We start from the raw sequence: 26798 nt of genomic DNA on the forward strand, positions 1-26798 counted from the left end.
GTGTTGCTGAACAAAGAGACCTTGGAGTGCAGGTTCATAGCTCCTTGAAAGTGTATTCGCAGGTAGATAGGATAGTGAAGAAGGCATTTAGTATGCTTTCCTTTATTGGTCAGAGTATTGAATACAGAAGTTGGGAGGTCATGTTGCGGCTGTACAGGACATTGGTTAGGCCACTGTTGGAATATTGCATGCAATTCTGGTCTTCTTCCTATCGGAAAGATGTTACGAAACTTGAAAGGGTTCAGAAAAGATTTACAAGGATGTTGCCAGGGTTGGAGGATTTGAGCTATAGGGAGAGGCTGAACAGGCTATGGAGCGTCGGAGGATGAGGGGTGACCTTATAGAGATTTACAAAATTATGAGGGGCATGGTTAGGATAAATAAGCAAAGTCTTTTCCCTGGGGTCGAGGAGTCCAGAACTAGAGGGCATAGATTTAGGGTGAGAGGGGAGAGATATAAAAGAGACCTAAGGGGCAACTTTTTCACACAGAGGGTGGTACGTGTTTGGAATGAGCTGCCAGAGGAAGTGGTGGAGGCTGGTACAATTGCAACATTTAAGAGACATTTGGGTGGGTATATGAATAGGAAGGGTTTGGATGGATATGGGCCGGGTGCTGGCAGGTGGGACTAGATTGGGTTGGGATATCTGATCGACATGGATGGGTTGGACCGAAGGGTCTGTTTCCATGCTGTACATCTCTGAGAGATCTGGGTAGAGATCGGGATGGAATGGGCTTTGGAGGGTCGGTGCAGACTGAATGAGCTGCATGGCCTCTTTCCACTGTAGAGATTGTATGACCATCTATGATTTTGTTGCCTAGAAAATTAGTAAAATAGCAAATTAGAAAATAAAGACTAATTCACAGACACTAATCTGGAAAATGCATGTCGGTATTAAAGCAGGTTGTTATGGTACAAATCTCATGCATTGATTTAAAGAATTGAACCTCACTATTGACATTTAATGAAATATGGTGTGGCATTAGTGGGGGGAATTAAGGTATCACATTTACATTTTTTCTGATATAAATGTTTGAACTTTGAATGAACTGGTTGGAATGCAGAGTTGTGAGATACCTGTAGAGCTGGAAACTGGAGTTATGAGCTCTTCAGAAGTTGTTTTTGTTGTGCCCAGCTGGTGGTTGCTCTGAAGTTTGAATCTGCCCTTATGAAGCTAGTACTTCAAATGAACCCAGTGTGTAAGAACTAACAGTAGACAGAGCAGGTCAGGTAGGACAGGACTTTGATTCATTATAATTGACGGAAAACTATTCATATGGTGTTTATTTTCTGCTATTCAATATAAAGGTCAGGATCCTATGTGCCAGGAGCTAAAAACCCACATTTTCTTCTTGAGTGGTTCAAAACTAATGTATTTGTCCATTTCCTGTGCTGATCTCAAGGTACATCCTTTGTTTCATAATGCAAAACACATTTCACATTTAGGGACATGTTTTAGCCTGATGTTGACTTGAAACTGAATGTACTTAGTTGGCAGTTGTATACATCTTGTTCCACCTGTAGTTTTAGTTGTCTTTATCAGTGTCAAGTTACCAGTTGTACAGATACTAAAAGGTTTTATATTCAAGAGGCACAGTTTGTTGTTCCAGACCAGAGTGAAGTCCCATTTTCTAGTGGCTTGCTTGAGTCCTTGGAAAAAAAAGCTCAGAGAAGATCTGACTGAAACCTGAGAGGTCTAAACACTGTAAACAGAGAGAAAATATTCCCATGCCTGAAAGGATCAAGAATGAGATGACAGATTTAAAGTATTTAGTATAAGAAGCAAAAATTATGAGGAGACATTTCTGGGGAAACTAAAACTGAGACTTGGAAATCAAAACTTCTGAAGATACTGAACCTGCTTAAAACCACAAAAAGATATACATAAAAAGTGGAATCTAATCATGATTCCACTTCCTGATTTATATTCTTCTGCTAACTTCTTGCCCAGTCAGTTACTCTGTCTACATTACATTATTTGCAACTTATTGGCATCCTCCGCACATATTTCTTTCTCATCTACCTTTGTATTGTTGGCACATTTGATTATATTGCACTGTCTGCAATCATCATCATAGCTGAGGCCCAAGCACTGTTGCTCTAGCCATTCTGAAAATGACAAATGTATTCTTATTCTGTTTTCTGTCCATTAATCAACTCTCGGTTAATTCTGATGTGCATTCCATAATCCTTAAATTTGTATAACAACGTCTTCTTTGGCACCCTTATCTTCATGGCTTTTTAAATCTGTTGGTTTTTGATGGTTTATCGAATATGATTTTGTTTTCATTAAACCATCTTGGCTGTGCCTATGGGAAGTGTGTGTTTGGTCAGTAGAAATCCTCTAGTTTCAAGAAAGAAAGTATATGACTTACAAATGCCTGGTGCAATGCTGTACAAACCTGAAATTATGGATTTTAACAATAGTTTTGTGACATAGAAATTGAAGTACAATTCTTGGCTGCAAATAGTGGAAAGAAAATTCATTAGTCCACATATTATTATTTTTATTGCTATTAATATTATTATATCTGCAGTTCTTTTTGTGCCTGTCTCAAATTTATGTCTTCTCATTAACTGTTCTTCTAGCTATTGTGAATTACCTTATCATAACTTTTTATATTCTTTGACATGCTTTGCAAATTACCCCTGTTTATGTGGATCCAAAAGGTTTAATGCCGAGGAATGCCAGAAGTACTACCCATTACAATGCTGTCATAGGGACTTGTGGGTAAAACAGTTTATGACCTCCATTAATAAATGAGACCTACTGAAGTCTTTTTCAAAGTACCTGTGACAATGTGTATTATAAGTGTAACTTGTAACCAGTTGCTGAGATGCAATAAACTATTTTTTAACTGGAAGAGATTTTTTGAGTTCGGCGAGGAAGTGGTTTTCCTTTGCCATACTACCTCAAGCAGATCATGTAGTTTCCTTGACTTAACGTGAATGGTGACAGAAACCTTCATCATGAACATTTGCTTATACAGTGCATTGAGCTAGCATGCCAGCACTACAATAAGAGAGTTATCAATTTCCTGGAAAAGGAGAATTAAAAACTTCAAAGCAGTTGCAGGCTGCTTCATGTTTTTGGAAACAGTCCTGCAACAGAGTTCAGGGATGAGTGAACAACATTGGAGGTTTGAGAAGCAGAGTGTACAGCTCACTGCTGAATTTGGTCTGAAACTATGGGTGACACTGCCTTGTCCTCTTTAAGTAGACTTAGCAGGGGTTTGTGGTCTTATTATTAAAAATTTGCCTCCATAAAGGTATTGGTGAACTTCCTGACTCCAAATATGACCACCAAACCTTCCTTCTCTATCTGGGCATATTTACACTCTGCATTAGCCAAAGTCCTGAATGCGTACAGTATTCGGCGTTCCACTCCATTAAGCCAACCTATGAACTGAAACTACCTCAATGCCGTCTGGGAAGGCATGGCATGTCAATACCAGACCTTGCTTGGGATGACTACCTTAGAGAATGATAGTTGTTTCTTCACTTCACTGAAGACTACGGTTTGGCTAAGCGGCCATTTCCAAAGCTGACCCTGTTTTAGGAGTTGATGCAAAAGTGCCAGGATGGAAGCTGGGTTATGTATGAATTTTCCATAAAAATTCACCAGCCCAAGGAAAGACCAAAGCCCTGGTACAAACATGAGAGCCAGGGCACCTTTGATTGTCCTCAATTTATCTTCCAACAAATTTAACCTGGTCTTGTTGACTCTGCACCCAAGTAGGTCACTTAGGGTCCCTGGAACACATTTTTCCCTTCTGAGGCATATGCTCGCCTGGGAGAAATGTCTTAAGATTATGTCCAAGTTCTCTAAGTGCTCGTTATTGGTCTTCACTATTATTAGCATGCCAAGCAGATAAATGGTGACCTGGGGGTAGACCTTGTAAAATAATCTCCATCATCTGCTGAAAAATTGCACAAATGTCAGTCTGATATATTAGTACAAACCCTTATGGGTATTAATTATAGCACACTTCTGGAAAACTCATCTAACCACAATTGCAGGTACGCGTGGCTCATGTCCAGCATTTTGAAGGACAGACCCCCTGCCAGCTTTGCTTATAAATTCTCCATATAAGTGATTGGGTACTTATCCAGCTGCGAAAAGCACTTTATCATCTGTTTAAAATCCCCACAAATGTGAACCGACCCATCGAGCTTCCCAGTCTGTACAGCTAGTGCTACCCATTCCGCAAACTGGACTGGTTTGATGATTCCTTCGCTTTCCACCATTCTGATTTCTGCCTCTACTTTTGCCCATAAGGCAAATGACGTTGGGTGAGCCTCGCATAATTGTGGAATTGCTTCCTAGTCAACATGAAAGGTGGTTGTGGCTCATGATAGTCAATAGACTTTCCTGAAAGATTTCCAAATATATAATGAGGACTTCACTCAGGCAGACATTTTCTGATTGAAAAATGTTAAGCCAATCTGGGGGAATCTTTCTCAATCAATTTCACTCCATCAAGATTGGGCCCAAGCCTTTTAGTGCAATCAATGGTAACTGAACCAGCTGCTTCTCATAAAAGAATGGAACCAAAGTTGTACCCTTAATCTGTAAAGGTTCCCCTGTATAGGTCCTCAGTCTGGCTAAGGTCTTGCATAAACCTAAGGTTTGGAGTCCAGAGCGAATTTTGTTAACAACTGGTTCTTCGATCACAGAAATGGTTGCACCAGTATTGACCTCTTACTAGAACCATTTAATCAGATGTTTATGTTGATTGGTTCTGATTTGGATGCTGCTAAGCAATTAAACTGTTCCAAACCACATGCAGATGGACTTTCCAGGGTATGCACTCTCCTGGATACTGGCCTTTGAATTCTCTTAGCTGAAAATGTGTTGCTGGAAAAGCGCAGCAGGTCAGGCAGCATCCAGGGAACAGGAGAATCGACGTTTCGGGCATAAGCCCTTCTTATGCCCGAAACGTCGATTCTCCTGTTCCCTGGATGCTGCCTGACCTGCTGCGCTTTTCCAGCAACACATTTTCAGCTCTGATCTCCAGCATCTGCAGACCTCACTTTCTCCTTTGAATTCTCTTACTCAATTTAGGTCCAGTGGGTCTTTTTTGCTGTCTTAAGTCTGCATACCAGCAGGGACTACAATGGCTTGCTGGTTCAGATCCTTCAGAAAATTTTAACTGTTTGGCCAAAGCTTGGCTTTGTTTTAGTGTTTTGCTGTGGGCTGATCTAGAGTCCCTGTGTTCAGGATATGCAATTGCCTTCACTCAAGTGGTTTTCCACAAAAGCAGTTGGACTGGCAAGGGTGTCCACTTCCACCAGAATACCCTGCAACTCATATGCTACACTTGCTGCATTTTCCAATGATAAAGCCTGTTGTAGTGCCTGTTTGAAGTCCAGTTCGGCTTCAGCTAGTAAGCACTTTTGCATGGTTACATAGTTAATTCCACGTGCCAAATGGTGTCTCAGTTTTTTATTACGGGTTAAACTAAAGTCACATGTCTTTGGCCAGTCGTCTTAACCTAGTGAAAAATGCGGACAGCCCCAGTTCTCAAATTGCTGAGTAAAATCAATAGCATCTCAGAATGAGAGGAAGCTTGGAGTCATAATATTCCTTAACTAAATCTATCAACTCTTGAAAGGTTTTAGTATCTGGTGCCTCAGGGAAAATTAAGCTCCTCATAACTGAAAAAGCAGCATGTCCACAAGCTGTGAGGAGAATTACCTGTTGCTTTTCATCTGGCAAGATGTCATTTACCCGAATAATGGCATGATTCCAAAAATGCTGACCCCAATCAAAGACGACTGTTGAGAGTGAATTTCTTTAGGAGCATTTTTTTCTCTTGTCACTGAAATAACCCCAAAAAGAGGCCGGCATCCCTTTGCCAAGACACCGTTTATTTACAAATGAAGAGTCCTTGACAATGATGCAGCTCCCTCGGAGCCAGCTGTCAGAGTGAACAGAATCTCTGACACTTCTGTTTATTTCTATTAGCCTGGGCTCCCTACTTGGACCAGATTAACAGCCCCAATGAGGGAACTCATATTCTATCATGCCCACCTGGCTGACCTTGTTACAATCACCATACGGGGGACAAATGTAATGGGAAGGAGGGGATGTCATGAGAGGGATAGTATAGAAGGAGGGGCCATAGGATAGGGATGAATGGGAAAGATGGAATGGAATGGAATATGGGTAACATGGGAGGGGTGGATGAGATAATGAAATTGATTACTAATATTACACTAATAATTAACTGAAAATGTGGGTCGGTTTATAATTTTTAGCCAGCTTAATGTGGTGGATTGTTTTTGGGACCTTCTGATCCCTATCATGGATCCTTAAATGCATCTATAAATTACACTTTCTTAAAAACTAAACGGAGTGGTTAACAAATTTAGGATTTTGCAGTTTATTTAAACATCTGATTTTGCAACTTGAAATATCAATTGGAGAGCAAAATGTTCTGAATAATGCGTTTGTGTAGGAGTGCCATAATTGAATAGCCTCTTTGGTGCACCAGTTTTAAAATTACCTTTTAAATGTGAATTCTAAGAAAGATGCTCTGATCTTCAGTGCTATTTAGTTAATGGAGGTATAGTCCACATATCTCTTTCTTTTGAATTTGAAGCATAATCTATTCTCTTGCAGAATTCTCTTGCACCTGTCACTTTATAAAACAAAATTTGCTGATGTCCTTCCTCAAGCAAAGCTACATATGTTTCCTAAAAGATAATGTGATATTGCCTGACAGTACTGTATCAGCTGAAGAGGATGATGGTTACCCTCATATTTAGACCAATTTTTAAATTTTTACCAGAAAATCATTATCTTGGGGCAACATATTTCTATCAATAATATAACTTTTTATCTAACGCATACACAATTATGAAGGCTAGTTGTGTCTGTTGCCAGTGATATGAAAGCTTCATTTCATTTCTGAAATATCATTTCACTTCTGTCAACAATCTAGATGGAACTTAATTGATTTTCATTATTTTGGATGGTGTTGATTCCAAGCTAAAGATTAAAACAGTGTACACTAATTTTCTTTGATTGAAATTCTAGATTTTTCTTTTGCATTAGTATAATTTGATGTTGATACCTGGTTTACTGGCTGTTGTGACTGTAGCTGGAAGTAAAAGGCCATGTATTTTAATTCTGAAACTGCAATCCAGTTGCATATACAAATACTGAAGGATAACAGACCAAGTGATCTAAAGCACACTATTCGGAGATGCCGGTGTTGGACTGGGGTGTACAAAGTTAAAAATCACACAACACCAGGTTATAGTCCAACAGGTTTAATTGGAAGCACACTAGCTTTCGGAGCGACGCTCCTTCAGGTGAATTGGCCATGCTAAATTGCCCGTAGTGTTAGGTAAAGGGGTAAATGTAGGAGTATGGGTGGGTTGCGCTTCAGCGGGTCGGTGTGAACTTGTTGGGCCGAAGGGCCTGTTTGCACACTGAAAGTAATCTAATCTAATCTAGTGTGCTTCAAACTAAACCTGTTGGACTATAACCTGGTGTTGTGTGATTCCTAAAGCACACTAGATTGTGTGTGATTGCAGTCCCATTCTCATGTGCTTAACTCGTAAATGTTATATGGAATAACCTAGCAAGTCACTCAATTCTAATAACCCACTACAAAGGCATTCAAAATAAATTGACACAGACTCTTGCAGTTCCAGAAGACTCATCTTTTCAGGTCAACTGTGAGTAAAAATTATTGCAAGTTCTCATATCCCTAAGAATTAATAAATAAAAATGAATATTGAGCAGCATACCTTGAAGAGGTAATAAGAACATTTTTTTTATAAACATTTTTTATAAAATGTTGGCTTTTGTTCGAAGAAAGTGGAGGGAAAATAAACTAAACTTTACTGTAAGATTTCTTCGCGTAATTGTATGGAAAAGCTGATCTCCATAGTTGTTGAACTCAATTAACAGCAGCATAAAAAATATCAGAATTGAGCCATGTAGATCCTCAAACTCCGCTTCATTCAATAAAACCTTTCATTGTAACTCCATTTCAAACCCCTATATCAATATTCTCAATTCCCATAGTGTCTGGAATTCTAGTTATCACCAACTAAACTTTCAAAACCTTTTCAAGCAGAGAATTTCAAAAATTGTTTTCCTTGTATCAATTGTAGGTAGTTGATAATTTATCCTGAAATTATGCCACACAATCTTAGACTGACTAGCCAAGAGAAACAACGTCTCAGAATTCACCCCATCAGCCCTAAAGAGTTTTATAAATGTAGTGTTCATTTTTCATTCTTATTCAGAGAATAAAAGCTCAATCTAATAAATATCGCTCATAGGACTAACATTTGCATTCTAGAAATCAATCTGGTGAACCTTCATTATACCCTCAAGCTCCTAACTCCACTGCTGTCCCCAAGCTGCTGAGCCAATATTTTCTACATTGGATAAGAGGATCAAAACTGTGCACACTACTCCAAGTGTAGTGTCATTCAAGTTTTATATGAATACTAACACTTCTACTTACCAACTGAATCACCTTGCAGTGATTGGTGATTTACACCCTTTCCATCTCCAACAGATGATGGAAATTGAACCTTTGAACTTTGATGAGATCATCTGCTGCATTTCTTTTGATGACTGAACGAGTTGACTTTGGAAAGGCAAAAAATTTGGAAATTCCTGATGAAGGGCTTATGCCGAAATGCCAATTCTCCTGCTTCTCAGATGCTGCCTGATCTGCTGTGCTTTTCCAGCACCACACTTGCGACTTTGGAAAGGCAAAGTCAACCACAAGTCCTAAATGTAGAGTCCCTTACCAGTGGTATATGATGATCACTGCCTTGTTCAGCACTGGACTTGCTTTGAAGCTACTGGTACTACATATTGTGTTGACAGTGAATTCCTGCCTATTGCTGGTGTTGCCATTTGTGTCACTTGTCTCTAGGTGACAACTATGATTTGTTATGATTGATGTTGAGGGCTTTTATAACTCTTTTGTTGGCAATTCATCCTGGCAATAAATGTTAAATAATATTTGCTTTCCTAATTACCTGGTGTACCTATATGTTAATTTTCTGTGACTCATGCATAAGGGCTCCCAAATTCCCTTGTATATGTAAGAACGTAAGGAATAAGAGGAGGCCATTTGGATTTTGGAACCTGTTCTGCCATCACTAAGGTTAATGGCTGACTTGACTGTTGCCTCAAGTAGCTTTCCTGCTTGTTCACCATAACTCTTGACCCCTTTTGTGGATCAAAATTCTGTCTGTGAACTTGAATATATTCAATGTTCCAATCACCACAGTGCTTTTCTGGTATAGAATTCCAGCGATTCATGACTCTGTGAGAGAATAAATTCCTCCTCCTTTCTTTCATAAATGGGAGACACCTTAATTTTAACCTGTACCCTCTGATTTAAGAATTCCCCACTGGAGGAAATATATTTTAGCATCTAGGATTAGGAGCGCTGGAAGAGCACAGCAGTTCAGGCAGCATCCCAGGAGCTTCAAAATCGACATTTCGGGCAAAAGCCCTTCATCAGGAATGACTTTGGAAAGGCAAAACATTTGGAAATTTCTGATGAAGGGCTTTTGCCCGAAACGTCGATTTCGAAGCTCCTTGGATGCTGCCTGAACTGCTGTGCTCTTCCAGCACCACTAATCCAGAATCTGGTTTCCATCATCTGCATTCATTGTTTTTACCTCCTATTTTAGCATCTAGCCTGCCAAGCCTCCTCAGAATCTTTTATGTTTGACAAAAGCAATCTCGCATTCTTCTAAACAATGATGAGCTTAGATCCAATCTTAATTTATAAAACAAATCCCTAAATTCCAAGAAATAACCTGGTAAAGATACATTGAGCTCCCATCCAATGCAAATTTAATGCTTCATAAATAAGGAAATAAAAATAGTGTGCATTACTCAAGGTATGATCTCAGTCACATCTTCTACAGATATAATACTTCTCTATGCAGCCTCCTTGCAATAAATGGCAACATTCCATTTGCCATTCTAATTTCTTACTGCACCTACATGTTAACAATTTGTGATTCGTGAATGACCCTGAAATAACTGCATAGAGGCTGGATATCCTGTCGCCAAATCATCCTGTATTTATTTATGCACAGTTCACTGGCTGTAGCCAGCCAGCACAGAATCAGTCCCCTGAACTGAACAGATTCAAAATCTCCTTTTAATGTTGGTCAGCCAGGGCTTTCCAGATTGGTCCAGGTTAACAACCCCAATAGAGGAACTCATAATGAAGGAGGGCCACTTGGTTCCAATCGCAACACTGCCCCACCATATATCCGCCCACTCCCAAACACACACACACTATCATGTAGGCCTGGTCTTTCTTTTGTGGCTTTTTCCTGCGACGCTTTCGCTCCAGGTCCGGTGCCTCCAATTCAGCCTCTGACACTCGACCCTAGCCCATCTCTTGTGTCCGGGAAAGTTTCCAGCGGTAATGGTATTGAGGCTGTATCCATCTCAGACTCTGAGGTTTCCTCGGCACTAGATGGAGGTGGAGAACTACGGTTTCTGTCAGGCCTTCCGGATGTTCTGATGGGCTGGATATGTTTTGCTCCTCTCCCGTATGTGAAGTAAGAGCTTTCAGGTGATTCATATGTTTGTTGAAAACTGTATCACCTATGGGAACTTTGTAAATCATGGGACCTGACGTGTCAACCTCACCTCATACTGATACAGGGCCATTTCCATGGTTCCAACACCAAACTTTGTCCCCTGAATTAAATTGTCTCTCTCACTTAGAGGAGGCTGTGGCTGGCATTGGTACTTCTGCTGTCATTTCACCCTCCCCATAGGTCTGGGAGAATAAAATTTTACCTGGTGCAGGGTCTTCTCCCCATCAACAACTCTGCTGGAGTTATCCCTGTTGTTGTGTGCAGGGTGGTCCTATAATCAAACAGGAAACGGGCCAGTTTGGTATCGAGTGATGCTGTAGGCTGCTTCTTTAAGCCTGCCTTCAACATTTGGACCACTCTTTCCGCTTGACCATTGGACTATGGATGGCATGGAGCTGTCCTTATGTGACGAATACCATTTGATGTTAGGAAATATTCTGGGAGTCCATGTATCGTGAACAATGCTTGCAGCTTCTCAGTCATCATCCCTGAGTTTGCCAAATGAACTTTATGCCCATCCAACCACTTTGAACAGGCACCCACAATGACCAGGAACATTGAGCTCATGAAAAGACTGGCATAGTCGTCATGCATTTGAGTCCAAAGTTTACCCCGCCATTCTCATGAATGCGGGGTTGCTGCTGGTGGCCATTTTTGTACTTGTTGGTACTGTGGGCACTGCCCCTCCAACACAGCTATGTCGGCATTCAACCCTGACCACTAGACGTAGCTTCTTGCTAGCATCTTTATTTTGGAAATCCCTGGTTGACCCTGGTGGAGTTTAGCCAGTATCTGGCGGCAACCATTACTTTGGACAATCACCCTTGGTCACGATAGTAATATGCCTTCCTCTATGGTGATCTGGTTGCAATGACCCTTCTGTATTCCCCATTACCACCAACTGTTTTAGTTTCACTGGGACAGAACCTTTCTGTGTCTACAGTTGGATATTGTCAGTGGTGACTGGAAGGGTGTCCAGGAAGTTTAAAACTAACATGGACTGTTCCAGGGGAGACACCAACGTTGGAGTATCTTCCAGTGGGAGGCGGCTTAAGACATCCACAGTATACACTTGGCTTCCTGGATGATGTTCTAGCTTGTACTTGCACATGCTAAGAATAAGGGCCCACTGCTGAATTGTATCAGAAGCCATAAGCGTCTTCCTTCAGTAGCCCTAATAGGGGTTTGTGATCTGTTATTATGACAAATTCCCACCCGTAAAGTTACTGGTGAAACTTCCTCACACCAAAGATGACAGCCAAACTTTCCTTCTCCAATTGGGCATTAGCCATAGTCTGAGAAACTTACATTATCTGGCTTTCCTCTCCATTGGGCCACCGGTGAGCCAACACAACTCTGATGCTGTATGGGGAGGCAATCACATGTCAGCACTACTTCTCACTTCAGATCGTAGTAGGACAAACCTTAGACGACGATAGCTGCTTTTTCACTTCCCTAGAGACTATTTCTTTGCTACATGACTATTTCCAAGGCTGGCTCTTTTTCAATAGCAGATGTAAATGTGCCAAGATGGAGGCTAGGTTATGTATGAGTTTTCCATAATTCATTAATCCAAGAAAAGACCTAAGGTCTGGCACAGATGTGGGAGCCGGGGCTCCTTTGATCAGCATCATTTTATCCTCCCATGAGTGTAACCCAGTTTTGTTGACTCTGTAACCCAAGTAGGTTACTTGGTGCGCCTGGAACATACATATTTTTCCCTTCTAATATGCTCAGCCGTCTGGGAGAAATGTTTAAGCACTATATCCAAGTGCTGTTTATTAGTCTTCCCTGTTCGTCATCCAGATTAATGGTAACCTGGGGTAGCCCTTCTAAAATATTCGCCATAGTTCGCTGGAAAAAGGCGCAGGCTGATAATACCCCAAATGAGAGTCTTGTATATTGATATAAACCCTTATGGGTATTGATTGTAGCGTACTTCTGGGACTGTTCATCCAGTTGCAAATGCAGGTAGGCTTGGTTCCTGTCCAACTTTGTAAAGGGCAGCCCTCCTGCCAGCTTTGTGTACAAGTCTTCAATATGAGGAATTGGGTATTTGTTAAGCTGTGATTGCTTAAAATCCCCACAAAGGCAAACTGAGCCACCAGGCCTCACAATCTGTACGACTGGTGCTGCTTATTCTGCAAACTGCATTGGTTTGATGATTCCTTCACTCTCCAGCCTCCTGAATTCTGCCTCTAGTTTTGCCTGTAAGGCAAATGGTACTGTATAGGCCTTGCAAAATCTTGGAATTGCTTCCTGGTCAATATGTAAAGTGGCATTAGCCCTTTTGAAAGTCCCAAGCCCTTCCTAAAAAACTCCTGGGTACTTCACTAGAACTGCATAGAGGGTGGTATCCTGTCAGCCAGCTCAACATCAGTCCCCTGAACTGAGGAGATTCTAAATCCCTGTTAATATTGGTCAGCCAGGGCTTTCCTGATTGGAGTTGTTAATTTGGACCAATCAAGGACATGGTAGTCAACAAGGTCTACTTGGTTCCAATCATTACTGCTATGTAACATTTTGTATTCCCTCTCTATTCAAATAATACTTTGCTTATCTTTTTTTCCTCTGAAAGTGAATAACATCACATTTTCCCACATTATATTCCATCTGCCAATGCTTGTCCACTCACTTAACCTATTTTTATCCCTTTGCAGCCTTTGTGCATCTTCCTCTCAGCTTACTTTCCCACCAACCTTTGAATCATCAGCAAACCTGAATACATTACACATAGCTCCCTCATCAAAGTCATTGCCACATATTGTAAATAATTGAGATCTAAGCATTAATCATTGAGTTATATTAGTTTTATTATACTATATTATATTACATTAGTTATATTCTGCCAATGTAAAATTTAGGCATTTTCTCTATTCATTGTTTTCTGTCTGTGAATTTGTCTCAATCCATGCTAATATGTTATCTCCAATACCATGAGCTCTAAACTTTTGTAACTATCTCATGTCATTACTGAACATATTTTCTTAAATCCAAATATACTACACCCACTGATACAAGATGGTGGCAGAATAGGGGGACTGAGCCTGGGGCTCGTCCACTTCCATCAGCGTTTATTCTTTTTACTTTTTGCTCTTTTTTTTCTTCATTTCTTTTCTTTTAAGCCTCTGGTGGCAACAGCAGCAATGCCAGGATGAGCGAGACACAGCGTCCCGGACTGACTCCCCACCCTGGGCCGAGGCTCCAGATTCACAAATGGGCCTGGGCGCTTGAATGAAGAGGAAGGCATCTTTGGGGTATTCCATCATTCATTGGCTTTCCTGGAGCCCAGGAGCTGTTAACTGAACTGTGATGGACTTTGTCTTAATTTTACTTTTTTAATATTATTATTATGTATGACTTCTGTCATTGATGGAGGCGCTGTGGTGGGGCGACTTATAAAACTTTCCACTGTATTTTTCATGTACAAGTACACTTGACAATAAGTTTCTATTCTGTTCTATTTACTGAATGTTTCCATATCTATTCTGCTAGTTACACTTGCAAAATGTATTTGTCAAAAATTATTTCCATTCCATAAAACCATTTTAGGCCTGCCATGATCATATTATGGTATTCTAAGTTCATGGTTACCACATTCTGAATAATATTCTAATGTCAGTCACAGATTTTTCTCTCTTTTTTCTGATCAAGTTACATGTTATATTTTTATGACTGATGCAATAAACTGCTACTATTAATAACTTATTTTTGAGCATTGGATCTTAGCAGGTGACCAGAAATTTCCCATTCTAAGAATTACTTCCTCAGAAATGAATTTACTTTGCATGATGTCATAATAATGGTGGAAATGTCTGATTTTATAAACTTGATTTTTCCTGACTCTTGATGCCCAGTTATTTGGTGGCATGCAACTGCAGACATTGCTTGCCAGGAAATTGCATTTGTGAATGGTAGACCATTTTTCCAAAGGAACTGAGACACTTGTCGATGGAAAAGGTATCTAGCACAGACCTTAAAAGATATTATATTGATGAAAATAAGAATAGTGCATGTTGTGGTTAGCATGATGAGTTTCCTAGATATTTTACAAAAGTAAATATTGGTTCAATTGGTCTGATAATATATTGTATTATCAATTATGAATGAGGCAATTTAGCTCCATATAATAAACATTATCTTTGTGCATGTAATCCTTTAAACTTGGAATTATTGTTTGTTGCATCATGGCCTTCTCTTTCTAAAGTTTTTGAATAGTGATGAAACCAACAATGATCTACTTGCAAGTTGGTGAGATTTGGGATTTGGGTGTGCCACTTTTCATTATTAAGAAGTTTTATGAAATGAGGAAGAAAGACCAAGGTTAAACAGGAAATTGTGCATTAATGAAGAATATATAATTCATGACAACTACATAGCAGTTAAGGTCTGTTGGTGATAATGTCAGGGCAATTCTGGCTCAGTTCCCTACCCAGACTCATGAATGTAGAATCTTTAACCAAATTTGCCATAGGAAGATCCATATTTATTAGGCACAGCATTGCTTTGCCTCATGGAATAACCATGCCTCATGGAATACTATTTTTAGTATAATTTCCAAACATCCTTTTCCTGTGTTTTTTTTTCTATTTTCATTTGTATTGAAATATTGTGTTAGATCAGTATTTGACCCTGACCATATGAGATTTGACATTACCTATTTGTGCATTTATTAACATTCATACAAATACTCAGCATTCTTACATATTGTAACAATCATTTTAGAGTTTAATGAACATATGTCACTTTTATGTTTGTTAGGGCTGCGTCACCCATGTAAAACAAATCCTTTTACTTTAGGACAAAAGCTCTTCTTTATTTTCAATCTTTTGACTGCTTGAATCTAATATGACGAATAAATGTATAAATATTACACTCATATATTATGAACATTATGGTGTCAAATTCGGGAAATGTACTCAGTGATAATGAGGATGGCGCAAGATGAACAAGTGTGTCATACCACGACAACAGATCTTTTGGCAAGAGTAGCTACAGCAGCAAACAGTATAACTGTTCACTATTTAAGTGTTTATTCTGTGGTTTTTAAGTGCGACTTGGCACATGTACATTTAAAAATGTCATCCTTATTTAAATAATAAGCTACTAATGTTACTGAAGACATGCAACAAACTAAATTAGCCACTAAAAATTAATTTTCGGAAAACATTTTAGTCTTGTGTGTAATGGCAAAAAGATCAGAGAGGATGAGAGCAATGTTATGAAGCTTTATTATCCTGTCCTTAGTCAATTATTTTTCAGACTGGGGACCTATGACCAGTGGTGTTTCACAAGGATTGGTGCTGGGTCCACTTTTGTTTGTCATTTATATAAATGATTTGGATGAGAATATAGAAAGTTTGGTTAGTAAGTTTGCGGATGACAACAAGATTGTGGTATAGTGGACAGTGATGAAGATTATCTAAGATTGCAAAGAGATCTTGATCAATTTGGTCAATGGGCTGAAGAGTAGAAAATAGAGTTTAATTTGGATAAATGTGAGATATTACATTTTGGAAAAAACAAACAGAATCAAGACTTATACAATTAAAAGTAGCGCCTTTGTTAGTGTTATAGAACAGAGAGACCTTGGGGTTCACGTACATAATTCTTTGAAATTTGCATCACATATAGATAAGGTAGTTAAGAGGACATTTAGTATGCTTGCCTTCATTGCTCAGACTTTTGAATATAGGAGTTGGGACGTCATGTTGAGACTGTACAGAATGTTGGTGAGGTCTCTTCTGGACTACTGTATCCAATTCTAATCACCGTTATAGGAAGGATATTATTAAGCTGGAGAGGGATCAGAAGAGATTTACCAGGACATTGCCAGGAATGGAGGGTTTGAATGATAAAGAGTGACTGGATAGGCTGGGACTTTTTACACTAGAGCATAGGAGGCTGAGAGGTGACCTTATAGAAGTTTCTAAAATAATGAGGGGTATAGATCAGGTGAATGGCAGGTGTCTTTTCCCTTGGGTGGGGGATTTCAAGACTAAAGGACATATTCTTAAGGTGAGAGGGAAAAAAAATTAAAGAAGACACGAGTGACAATTTTTTTACAGAGAGTGGTTCATGTGTGGAATGAACTTCCAGAGAAAATGGTGGATGTGGGTTCAGTTACAACCTTAAAAGACATTTGGATAGATACATGAATAAGAAAGTTTTGGAGGGCAGGTGGGTGGGACTACTTTAGTTTGGGATTGTGTTTGACATGTTAAACCGAAGGTTCTGTCTCCATGCTGTATGACTCTATAAGCATCACCTCCTCACTCACTTTGAGGCCCCTGGCTGCTGTAACTAGCTGTGTCCTCCATCCATCTCAATCGCAGGATCATTGGTATTTCCAGTCTTGTCATGAATCTGTCCAATTTCCCACTCATCGGCAAGTACAGTTTTCAATCTAAAGTAGCTTCCTTCTTTTGTAGCATAAAGGGGACTCATATAAACACTGCCCAAATTTGGCCTAAAGGTCTGTTTTCCTCTGTCAGCACCTGAACTTCCACTGTTCCTGGAATAGCTTCACCCTCCCTATTGACATTGTCAGTTTCAACTCTTACACCATTCACACGATTGTGGCCAGTTACTGTTGAACCTCATCCACTATATCTTGATGCCTGTGCTGTAGACTCCTGTTGACTACATTATAAATGTAACATTAGATTTGAATACACAGAAGGCCCAATGGCAACTGTACCTTTCAAGTTACAGAGAGTGGTGAACTCGGCCCGAACAATCACAAAAGCTAACCTCCCATCTGTAGAATCCATCTGTCAGGCCCACTGTCAAGTTAAGGCCGCCAGCATTCTCAAAGATCCATCCCATCCCGGCAATGCTTTTCTGCAACCTCTACCATTGGGGAGAAGGTACAGAAGCCTGAACACATGCACCAGCCAGTTTCGACATAATTTCTACCCTACAGTTGGTAGAATACTGAATGGACTCACAAACTCTTAGCATTCACCTGTACCTGTGTTTTGGTTTTTGCCACTGTTTACCTATTATATACTTATCTATGCCTTTTAACTCTGTGATCTGTCTGTATTGCTTGCAAGACAAAGCTTTTCACTGTGCCTCGGTACAAGTGACAATAAATTCAATTCAATTCAATTCCACAGACATCAGGCCGTTACAAATAGAAAGAGAAATTAAAAATAAACAAGTAACTATCTCTCTATGTATATGGAACAAACCGTTGAGTCATACTGGGCTGAGGAATCTTTTATCTGTTTCTCCTTCCCATCAGACTTTGTTCCATCAAAGACACCTTTTTAAAGCAAGAGTCCGTTTGCCTGCTTCAGCTGCCCTGCCTCACTGTCACCACCTGCTGGTGGAAGTCCTGCTGAATGGCTCAGCTCTCTTAGTTTCTGCATCATTTTCACAACCTGTTGTTGGAGGCCCAGTTCTGTTAGCTATTTTTCTCGCTGTCCCTTCTTGCTATTCTCTGACCCTAGTTTTTCATGCTACTGTTTTCCTCTCATACCTTGTCCCTACGCTTTGATATCCCACATATTGCTACATTTGAACTCTCCACCCCCACACATTATTTGGTTTAAAACTCTCACCACTTTGTTAATTATGTAAATCTCAGGGTGATTCTGAAGGCTCAGCGAGTAAAGGTGAAGGAAGCTGCTAGACACCAATATGATCCAGAGTGAACACATCTGTAGGAAGTGTTTGCAGCTTGAGGAAATTCAGATCTGGGTTGAGGAGTTGGTATCTGAATTACTGACATTTCAGTAGCACCACATCAGGGAAGAGGAAAGTTACCCGGACACTTTGCTGCAGGTGGTGATCACACCCCTCAGACTGGGAATACAAAATTGGTCTGTGATTAGGGACAGGAGGGTGCAGCTACAGGTGAGGCAGAAATAAGGACCCAGCAAGTTAAAACTGAGTCTTGATCCCTGCTCTTGTAAGTTGTGCAGCCAAACATCTTTTGCTTCTAATTAGTTTAAAGCCCTCTCCACAGCCCTGGTTACTTGATTTGCCAGAACTCTGGTCCCTGCATTGTTGCGGTGAAGCCTATCCCTTCAGAACAGCTCCCTACTATTCCAGTCTAGATACTTATGCCCCACAAATGGGACAAATGAAATTAGATTAGATTTCCTACAGTGTGGAAACAGGCCCTTCAGCCCAACAAGTCCACACCAATCCTCCAGAGAGTAACCCACCCAGACCCATTTCCCTCTGACTAATGCACCTAACACTATGGGCAAGTTAGCATGGCTAATTCACCTAACCTGCACATCTTTGGATTATGGAAGGAAACCGGGGCACCCAGAGGAAATCCACACAGGCAGAGGGGAAATGTGCAAACTCCACACAGACAGTCGCCCGAGGCTGGAATTGAACCCAGGCCCCTAGCGCTGTGAGACAGCAGTGCTAATCACTGAGCCACCGTGCTGCCCGTTGCAGGGAGGATGAGACTTAGTACAGGAAGCCATTCAAGTTGGGAGAGAAACTTAGAGAGGGAGGAGAGAGATTCAGTAATTGTTGCCAATATTCCTACCAATGACATTGTTAGGACAAAAAAGAAGGCTTCCTGAAGACCTTTGAACAATTAGGACCTAATTAAAATGTACATCCAAGGTAACATCTAATCTATGGGTAAACTGGCATAAGGTAAATAAAGTCAATAAGTGTGTTGCTCAAAGATTGGTGTGGATGGATTGGGTTTCAGTAAATAAGGTCAAAGGAGTATAATGGCAAAATTAATGGCTCTTTCCTTTAAAATGCATAGTGGTTTAGAACAAAATAAATGAATTAACTGCATATACAGATGAATGGATATATAGCCATTAAGGAGACATGGTTACAAGGAGATCTATGTCAAGAACTAAATATTTGGAGTATATGACTTTTCAAAAAGACAGGTGGAGGAAAGGTTTTGGTGTAACATCGCTAGTATATGATGGGATAAGTACAATAGCAAGAAATTATCTTGGATTGAAAATGTTGTATCAATATGGGTGGAAGTAAGAAATAAAATAAATAAAAAGGGGAAGAAACCATTGGCAAGGGTAATCTTGAGGATATTGTAGCAGTATTGATATAGAATCATAGAATCCCAACAGTATGGAAGCTGGCCATTTGGCACACTGACGCTCCAAAGAGCATCTCACCCAGACCCACCCCCGTACCACATTGCTGTAATCCTGCATTTCCCATCACTAATCCACCTAGCCTGCAAATCCCTGGGCACTATGGGAAATCTAGCATGGCCAATCCACCCAACCTGTATATCTTTGGACTGTTGGAAGAAACCAGAGCACCAGTTGGAAACACACACAGACACAAGGAGAATGTGCCAGAGAGTAGAATTGAACCTGTGTCTCTGGCCCTGTGAGGCAGCAATGCTAACTACTGAGCCACTATGTCACACAATATGGTGAGACAGAGAATAAGTTAGGAGATAATAAGGGCATGTAACAAAGCCAATACATTAATCATGGGTGACTTTGTTTTTATGTAGATTGGGATAATCAGATTGTCAGAGGCAGCCATGACAAAGAATTCATAGACTGTATTTGGGACACTTTCCAAGAACCATATGCTGTGGATCTAACCAGGGATCAGGCTATTTTGGATCTGGTGATATGTATGAGGCAGGATTAATACAAGATGTCAGAGTAGTCAGAGTAAAAGATTCCCTGGAAATGCCAGTATAACACCTTTATCTGAAAAGGAAAGGAGGCATAAAACAAGCAATCCGGTTGGTTTAATGTGTGTTATTGAGAAAATATGCTAGAGTCTATTGGAAAGGGTGTAATAGCAGAGCGTTTAGAAATCACAATGTAGCAGAGTTAGCATGAACTTCATGAAGGAGAAATCATGCTTATCAAATTTATTAGAATTTTTGAGGAGGTAACAGGATAGATAAAGGGGAAGCAGTGGATGTTATTTATTTGGAATTTAAGAAGGCATTTGATATGGTACCATATGTTAGGCTACTTAAAAAGATAAGGGTTGAAGGTTAGGTGGTAATACATTAGCATGGATAGAGGATTGTCTAACTCATAGAAGATAGAGAGTTGGAATAACAGGATGGCAATGTGTAACTAGTAAGGTGCCACAGGGATGAGTGCTGGGGTGACAGTTATTTAAATATATGTGTTAATGACTTGGATGAAGAAAGTGAGTGTACTGAAAGCCAGGTTTGTTAGAGATGAGGAAGAATTTCTTTTCTCAGAGGGTAGTGAATCTTTACTGCAGAGGGATGTTGATGCTGTGTTATTAGGTATACTCAAGGCTGAAATGGACAGATTTTTTGATTAGTAAGAGATTCAAGTCTTTTGGGAAAATGGCATCAAAGTGAAGTTGACAGTTTTCAGGTTAACCGTGATCTTGTTGAATGATGGAACAAATTTGATGGGCTGAATGGCCTACTTTTGTTCTTATGTCAAATAGTCTAATATTGTAGTGAAAAATGTGACAAAATGGCCTATCAGCCCATGCTGTCACCTTTTAAACTATTATTTAAGAGGTTAAAAAATAGCTTTGACTCTTGGAAGAAATCTAACCTTTCATTGAATTGTCAGGCATATTGATATTGAAATGAGCACAGGCTGTTCTTTCCTTCCAAAGACTGTTTTGAGTTTGGACAGTTGTGGTCATTGTTAATGCTTTACTAAGTTTCTGGGGCTTCTGGCTTTCAGCATAATAGGTTTTCCATTTATCTGAGTGAATGACAGCTTAAAGAAATTGAAATGATAGCTTCAAGAATTTGGAATAATGGATTGGGTCCCTTAGTGGCTTCTGAACAATTGGCATTAACTTTAAATGTATTACATTTATTGAAATTTTGTTTTACATAACAAAGTGCTTTTTTTTTCTGTGCCTCGATGATGTGGAATCTTCCATAAGATGATTCTGTTAGGTGAGAGCTCTATTTTTTTCCTCAAGAAGTATGTAATATTTTCTGTGGATATTGCATGGTTCACAAGTATTGCATACAGTGCACACTAGGTGAGCAGCATGCTTTCTGAACCCCATAAACAAACACTGCAGAGATGGGGTATCACCTATTTTTAAGGTGAGTATTTTCTCTTAGTTGCTAACATTTGAGGTTCAGACTTGAGGTAGCCAACTGTACATGGTTAACTTAAGAAGCAGAAATGCCTGCACTTCAAGATTATGAAAGCTTCATTTGGCTATGAAATAGTAAGTAATAGAATTGGCGAATAAAGATATAATGGAAAAATAAAATAATGATAGGGTACTTTGAGTCTTTTGTTAAATCTGATATTGATGGGACAAATTAGTCACGATTATTGAAACATGATAAAGAAATTATGTTTGAAGAATTATCACAATAGTTGTATTTGGTAACTTGATTTACTGAAAATGGCTGTGGCGCAGCAGTGATTCTTCAACTGTTGCAACTTCCTTTCATGCTGTTTTATTTTACTAGGGGAAGTTAAGACTACTGAACACGATGAGGCATTTTAATGTGCTGACATATATTGTACAGCTCTCTTGGTTTTCATGTGTTAGGGTTACACGACAACAGTCATTTCAATTTTATGATGTGTGGATATCTCTGGAGTTCTGATGAAAGTAAGACCTAATTACAAAATTCTCAATGCTGTACATAGTAGTTGGAGGACAGTTATATTTCCTACTTTGGTGTAAAAGCTCCTCAGTAGCAAAGAAGATGGTGTCCATTTGAGATGGAAAACATCAGTGATTGGTGGTCACAAGCACTTTCAGATTATTTAAAGGGTGAAAGGCTCAGAAGAGGTTATGAAAGTTTCCAGAACAAGTAATTGGACAGAAAGCATGGAAAGGGTCAGGAATGTAATTTCAGACACAGCAGATCAGGGGCCAATTATGAGAAAGAAGGTAGTCAGTGTAGGACTGAGGGTGTTGTACTTAACTGCGCGCATTATATGAAACAAGGTAAATGAACATGTAGCTCTGATTGAAATTGGTGTGTACGATGTTATGGGCATCAGAGAGACGTGATGGTAAGGGAATCGGGGCTGGGAATTAAATATCCAAGGATATGTGTCCTAACAAAATGATAGACAAATGGGCAGAGGGTCCGGGGTTGCCTTGTTAATTAGAAGTGAAATTAAATCAATAGCAAGAAGTGATATGGGATCCAGTAGCACAGAATTGGGTAGAGTTGAGAACTGCAAAGGAAGAAGACCTTGATGGGAGTTAAGTTAGGGAGGCCTCCTAACAGAAAATATATTGGGAGATAGAAAGGCATGTAAGAGAGGCAGGATAACAATAATCATGGGGGACTTCAATATGCAGGTGAACTGGGAACATCAGGTAGCTAGCAGATCCCCAAGAAAAGGAATGTGTAGAATGTCTACGAGAATCTTTAGAAGCAACTTGTGAGAGAGTCCACTAGGGAATAAGCCAGCCTTGTTTTGGTGATGTGTAATGAGGCAGACTTGATTAGAAAGCTTGAAAGATCCCCAAGGAAGCAATGGCCACAATATGATAAAATTCACCTGCAGTTTGAAAGGGAGAAGCTTGATTTAGATGTATCAGATGCATTACGATTGAGTAAGGGTAACTACAAAGACATGAAGGAGGAACTGGCCAGACTTGACGCAAAGGAGAGTCTAGCATGGAAGATTGTAGAGTAGCAATCACGAGGGAGAAGAAACATTCTAAGGAGAAGACATCTAACCATGGGTAACTGACAAGTGAAGTCACGACAGCATAAAAGCAAAAGAAAAAGCAAAAGAATAAGCATAAAATGTGCTGAGGATTAGTAGGAAGCCAGAGGATTGGGAAGTCTTAAAGACCAGCAGAGAACCAGCTAAAAGAGCAATAAATTGGGGAGAAGATGAAATATTGAGGCTAAGCTAGCCAGTAATATAAAATAAATTGCAATAGATTTTTAAGATATACAAAAGATAAAGGTTTTTAGATATATAAAAGGTAAGATAGAGGTAAGAGTGGATATTGGATGTTGCAAAATGAGATTGATGAACTCAGAATGGGAAGCAAAGAAATGACAGCGGAGCTGAATAGTTACTTGCATCATTCTTTACAGTGGAAGATACCAGTAGCATACCAAACCTTCAAGATAGTCAGAAGCAGGAGGTCAGTCAGTGGTCATCACTAAGTAGAAGGTCCTGGGGAAGCTGAAAAGTCTGAAGGTGGATACATACCCCACCCAGAAAGACTACACCCCAGGGGTCTGAAAAAGATAGCTAAGGAGATTGTAGAGCCATTGGTGGTGACCTTTTAGGCGCACTGGAGTCAAGGAGCATCCCAGAGGAATGGAAAATGCCATTGCAACACCACTATTTATGAAGGGATGGAGACAGAAGACAGGAAACTATAGGCTGGTTAGCCTGACCTTAGTAGTTGGTAAAATTTTAGAGTCCATTATTGAGGATGAGATTGTGGAGTACTTGGAAGTGCAAGGTAAAATAGGGCTGAGTCAGCTTGGCTTTGTCAAGGGCAGACATGTAAGAAAGGCACGATTACAGTAATCATGGGGAACTTTGATATGCAGATGGACTAGGAAGATCAGATAGGTAGCAGATCCCAAAAAGAGGAATTCTTAGAATATCTACAAGAAAGTTCTTTCTTGTAGTAGAACCCAGGGGAACAGGCCATTCTGGATTTGGTGATGTGTTGAGGAAGTGGGAAGGTTGCAGAAAGACTTGGACAGGCTGAGAGTGGGCAAAGTGGTAACAGATTGAATACAGTGTGGAAAGGTGTGAGATTTTTGCACTTTGGCAGATAAAATAGAAGTGTAGACTTTTCTAAATACAGAAAGACTGCAGAAATCTGAAGCACAAAGGAACTTGTGAGTCCTACTTCAGGATTCTCTTAAGCTTAACATGCAGATTCAGTTGACAATTATGAGAGCAAATGTAATGTTAGAATTCATTTTGAGAGCGCTAAAATACAAGGGCAGAGATGTACAGCTGAAGCTTTAAGAGGCTTCAGTCAGATTGCATTTAGAATATTGTAAACATTTTGGGCCCCATATTTAAAGAAGGATGGGCTGGTGTTTGTAGGTGTCAGAAAATGATCCTAGGGATGAAGGACTTGTCATATGAGAAGTGGTTGAGGACTCTGAGTCTTTACTCGATGGAGTTTAGAAGAATGAGGAGAAATCTCTTTGAAATGCACAGAACATGAGAGGCCTGGAAAGAGTGGACTCAGAGAAAATGTTTCCTTTAGTAGGAGAGACTAAGACCGAAAAACACAACCTTGGAGGGAAGGAATGACCCCTTAGATATGAGATGAGGAGGAATTTCTTCAGCCAGAGGGTGGTGAATCTGTGGAACTCTGCTGCAAAAGGCTATGGAGGCCAATTCATGGAGTGATTTTTGACAGAGGTAGTTAGTTTCTTGATTAGTAAAGGGATCAAAGGTTATGGGATGAGGGCAGGAGAATAGAGTTGAGAAGTATGTCAGTAATGAATGAGTGGCAGAGCAACTCAATGGGCCGAATGGCCTAACTCTGTTCTTCTAATTTATGTCTAGATTAGAGTGGTGCTGGAAAAGCACAGCAGGTCAGGCAGCATCCGAAGAGCAGGAAAATCGATGTTTCGGGCAAAAGCCCTTCATCTTCTAATTTATGGACTTATAGTCTTACAGTTTATCAAATTTTTTGAGAATTCTTATAGCATTTATATTGAATTCTGCAAGTTCTAGCAATATACAAGAAATATCCAAATTAAAAATTAGTTACAAGCCAAAAATATTATCTATCCTCCACCACCCCTTCTTCAAAATAGTAATTGCAGCGAGATAGTTTCAGGTTTCCTCAAAAGGACTTTATTGATCGGTTAGAAACTTTTGATTCTTGAGGTGTAAAATCAAACTTGCAGGCCATAGTAGTTTAGTTAGAATTAGTAGTTCAATGAAGGAACTAGTGCTTAGTTTTTGAATTGGTAGTGTACATTATGAGTGACGGTTGTGGTTTTTTACCCGGAAATTGCAGAAGACTTTGAATAAGAAACTGAAGTCTAGTTTGTGTAATTTTACTGCAGCTACATTGTGGACATGGCTAGCGGTCACTAGTTGGTACAATATGATGAAGGCACTGTTTGGCAGTAAATCCAAGTTACAAGAGGCAAGTTGTTAGTTTTTGATTGTGTTAAGTAATCAGTTGTAACCTGGAGGAGAGTTATTCAGTTTTGGCTCTTGTGGTTATTTCCTTCTCACTCTTGAGAAGAATAGTTTGATCATGTGACAGGAGCTTGAAAGGTGCAGACATATCTTTCTTGAGCATTTTTGTTGTCTCTCTCTTTCTCTCTTGTTTAGCAGGAGATTCTAGAGGGTTAATGCTAATGAATTGACAGTTTTTCAGTTAAGGCCTTCCATCCTGACCAAATTACCTCAGCCTCTGCTTCATCTCATGTTCTAAGATGTGTGTAAGATGCAGCCACTCTTGAAATAATTTTTATAACTTCATTAATGATTGTGTTGGTGCAAGCCTTACCTAAGAAAGTTCTGAACTGCATTGAAGAACATGGTAATAATTTTAACCACCAGTTTGTGCTGAGTTAATTTCGCTGGGGCTACAATTACCTTCAGCACTTTTTGTTTAGAATTCCTACAGTGTGGAAACAAGCCCTTCAGCCCAACAAGTCCACACCGATCCTCCAAAGAGTCTCCCACCCAAACCCATTACTCTATACTTACCCCTGACTAGTGCACCTAACCTACACATCCCTGAACACTGTGGGCAATTTAGCATGACCAGTTCACCTAACCTGCACATCTTTGGATTGTGGGAGGAAATTGGTGCACCTGGAGGAAATCCACGCAGACACTGGGAGAATGTACAAACTCCCCACAGACAGTCACCCAAGGCTGGAATCAAACCCAGGTTCATGGTGCTGTGAGGCAGCAGTGCTAACCACTGAGCCACCACTTCTAAACTTGGAATGGTAAAACCAGTCAGGCTTTGTTCTACTAATCAGCAACTCCCGTAATGCGTGTATTGTTGACTATTTTGCCCACATTTGAGATATAAGCTGGTGTTTAACAAATGGCTGTATTTGCAACATAATTGACTGATGATGCTCAAGGAAATACAGTGCACCATGGGTTTATAGTTCCCAGTGAAGAGAAAATTGGTGAGGAGATTGAGAAATTTTCATTACAGTCTATTTTTGCAGCAATTGCTTCAATAATTCATCAAATTAGAAGTGCTAATGTTACTGCTTCACTTGTAAATTCATGGGACCACATGTT

At 39.9% G+C, this 26798-nt stretch overlaps 1 protein-coding gene across 6 annotated transcripts in view; it reads left to right on the forward strand.

The window, feature by feature from the left end:
* The window catches only part of LOC122563584 (ribosomal protein S6 kinase 2 alpha-like), a 214021-nt gene that overhangs the window by 69472 nt on the left and 117751 nt on the right, over positions 1-26798 (forward strand). Inside the window, exon 1 of one of the 6 annotated variants that reach the window (XM_043717499.1) lies at positions 25594-25671. The exons of the other annotated variants lie outside the window; for them this stretch is intronic. Coding sequence (XP_043573434.1) covers positions 25630-25671 — 42 coding nt within the window. The 5' untranslated portion in view covers positions 25594-25629. Of the gene's footprint in view, positions 1-25593; positions 25672-26798 lie in introns of those variants that run through there. 6 annotated transcript variants of the gene reach the window in all.

The sequence above is a fragment of the Chiloscyllium plagiosum genome, chromosome 27, assembly GCF_004010195.1.
Source record: "Chiloscyllium plagiosum isolate BGI_BamShark_2017 chromosome 27, ASM401019v2, whole genome shotgun sequence".
In the NCBI taxonomy this organism is placed as follows: Eukaryota; Metazoa; Chordata; class Chondrichthyes; order Orectolobiformes; family Hemiscylliidae; genus Chiloscyllium; species Chiloscyllium plagiosum.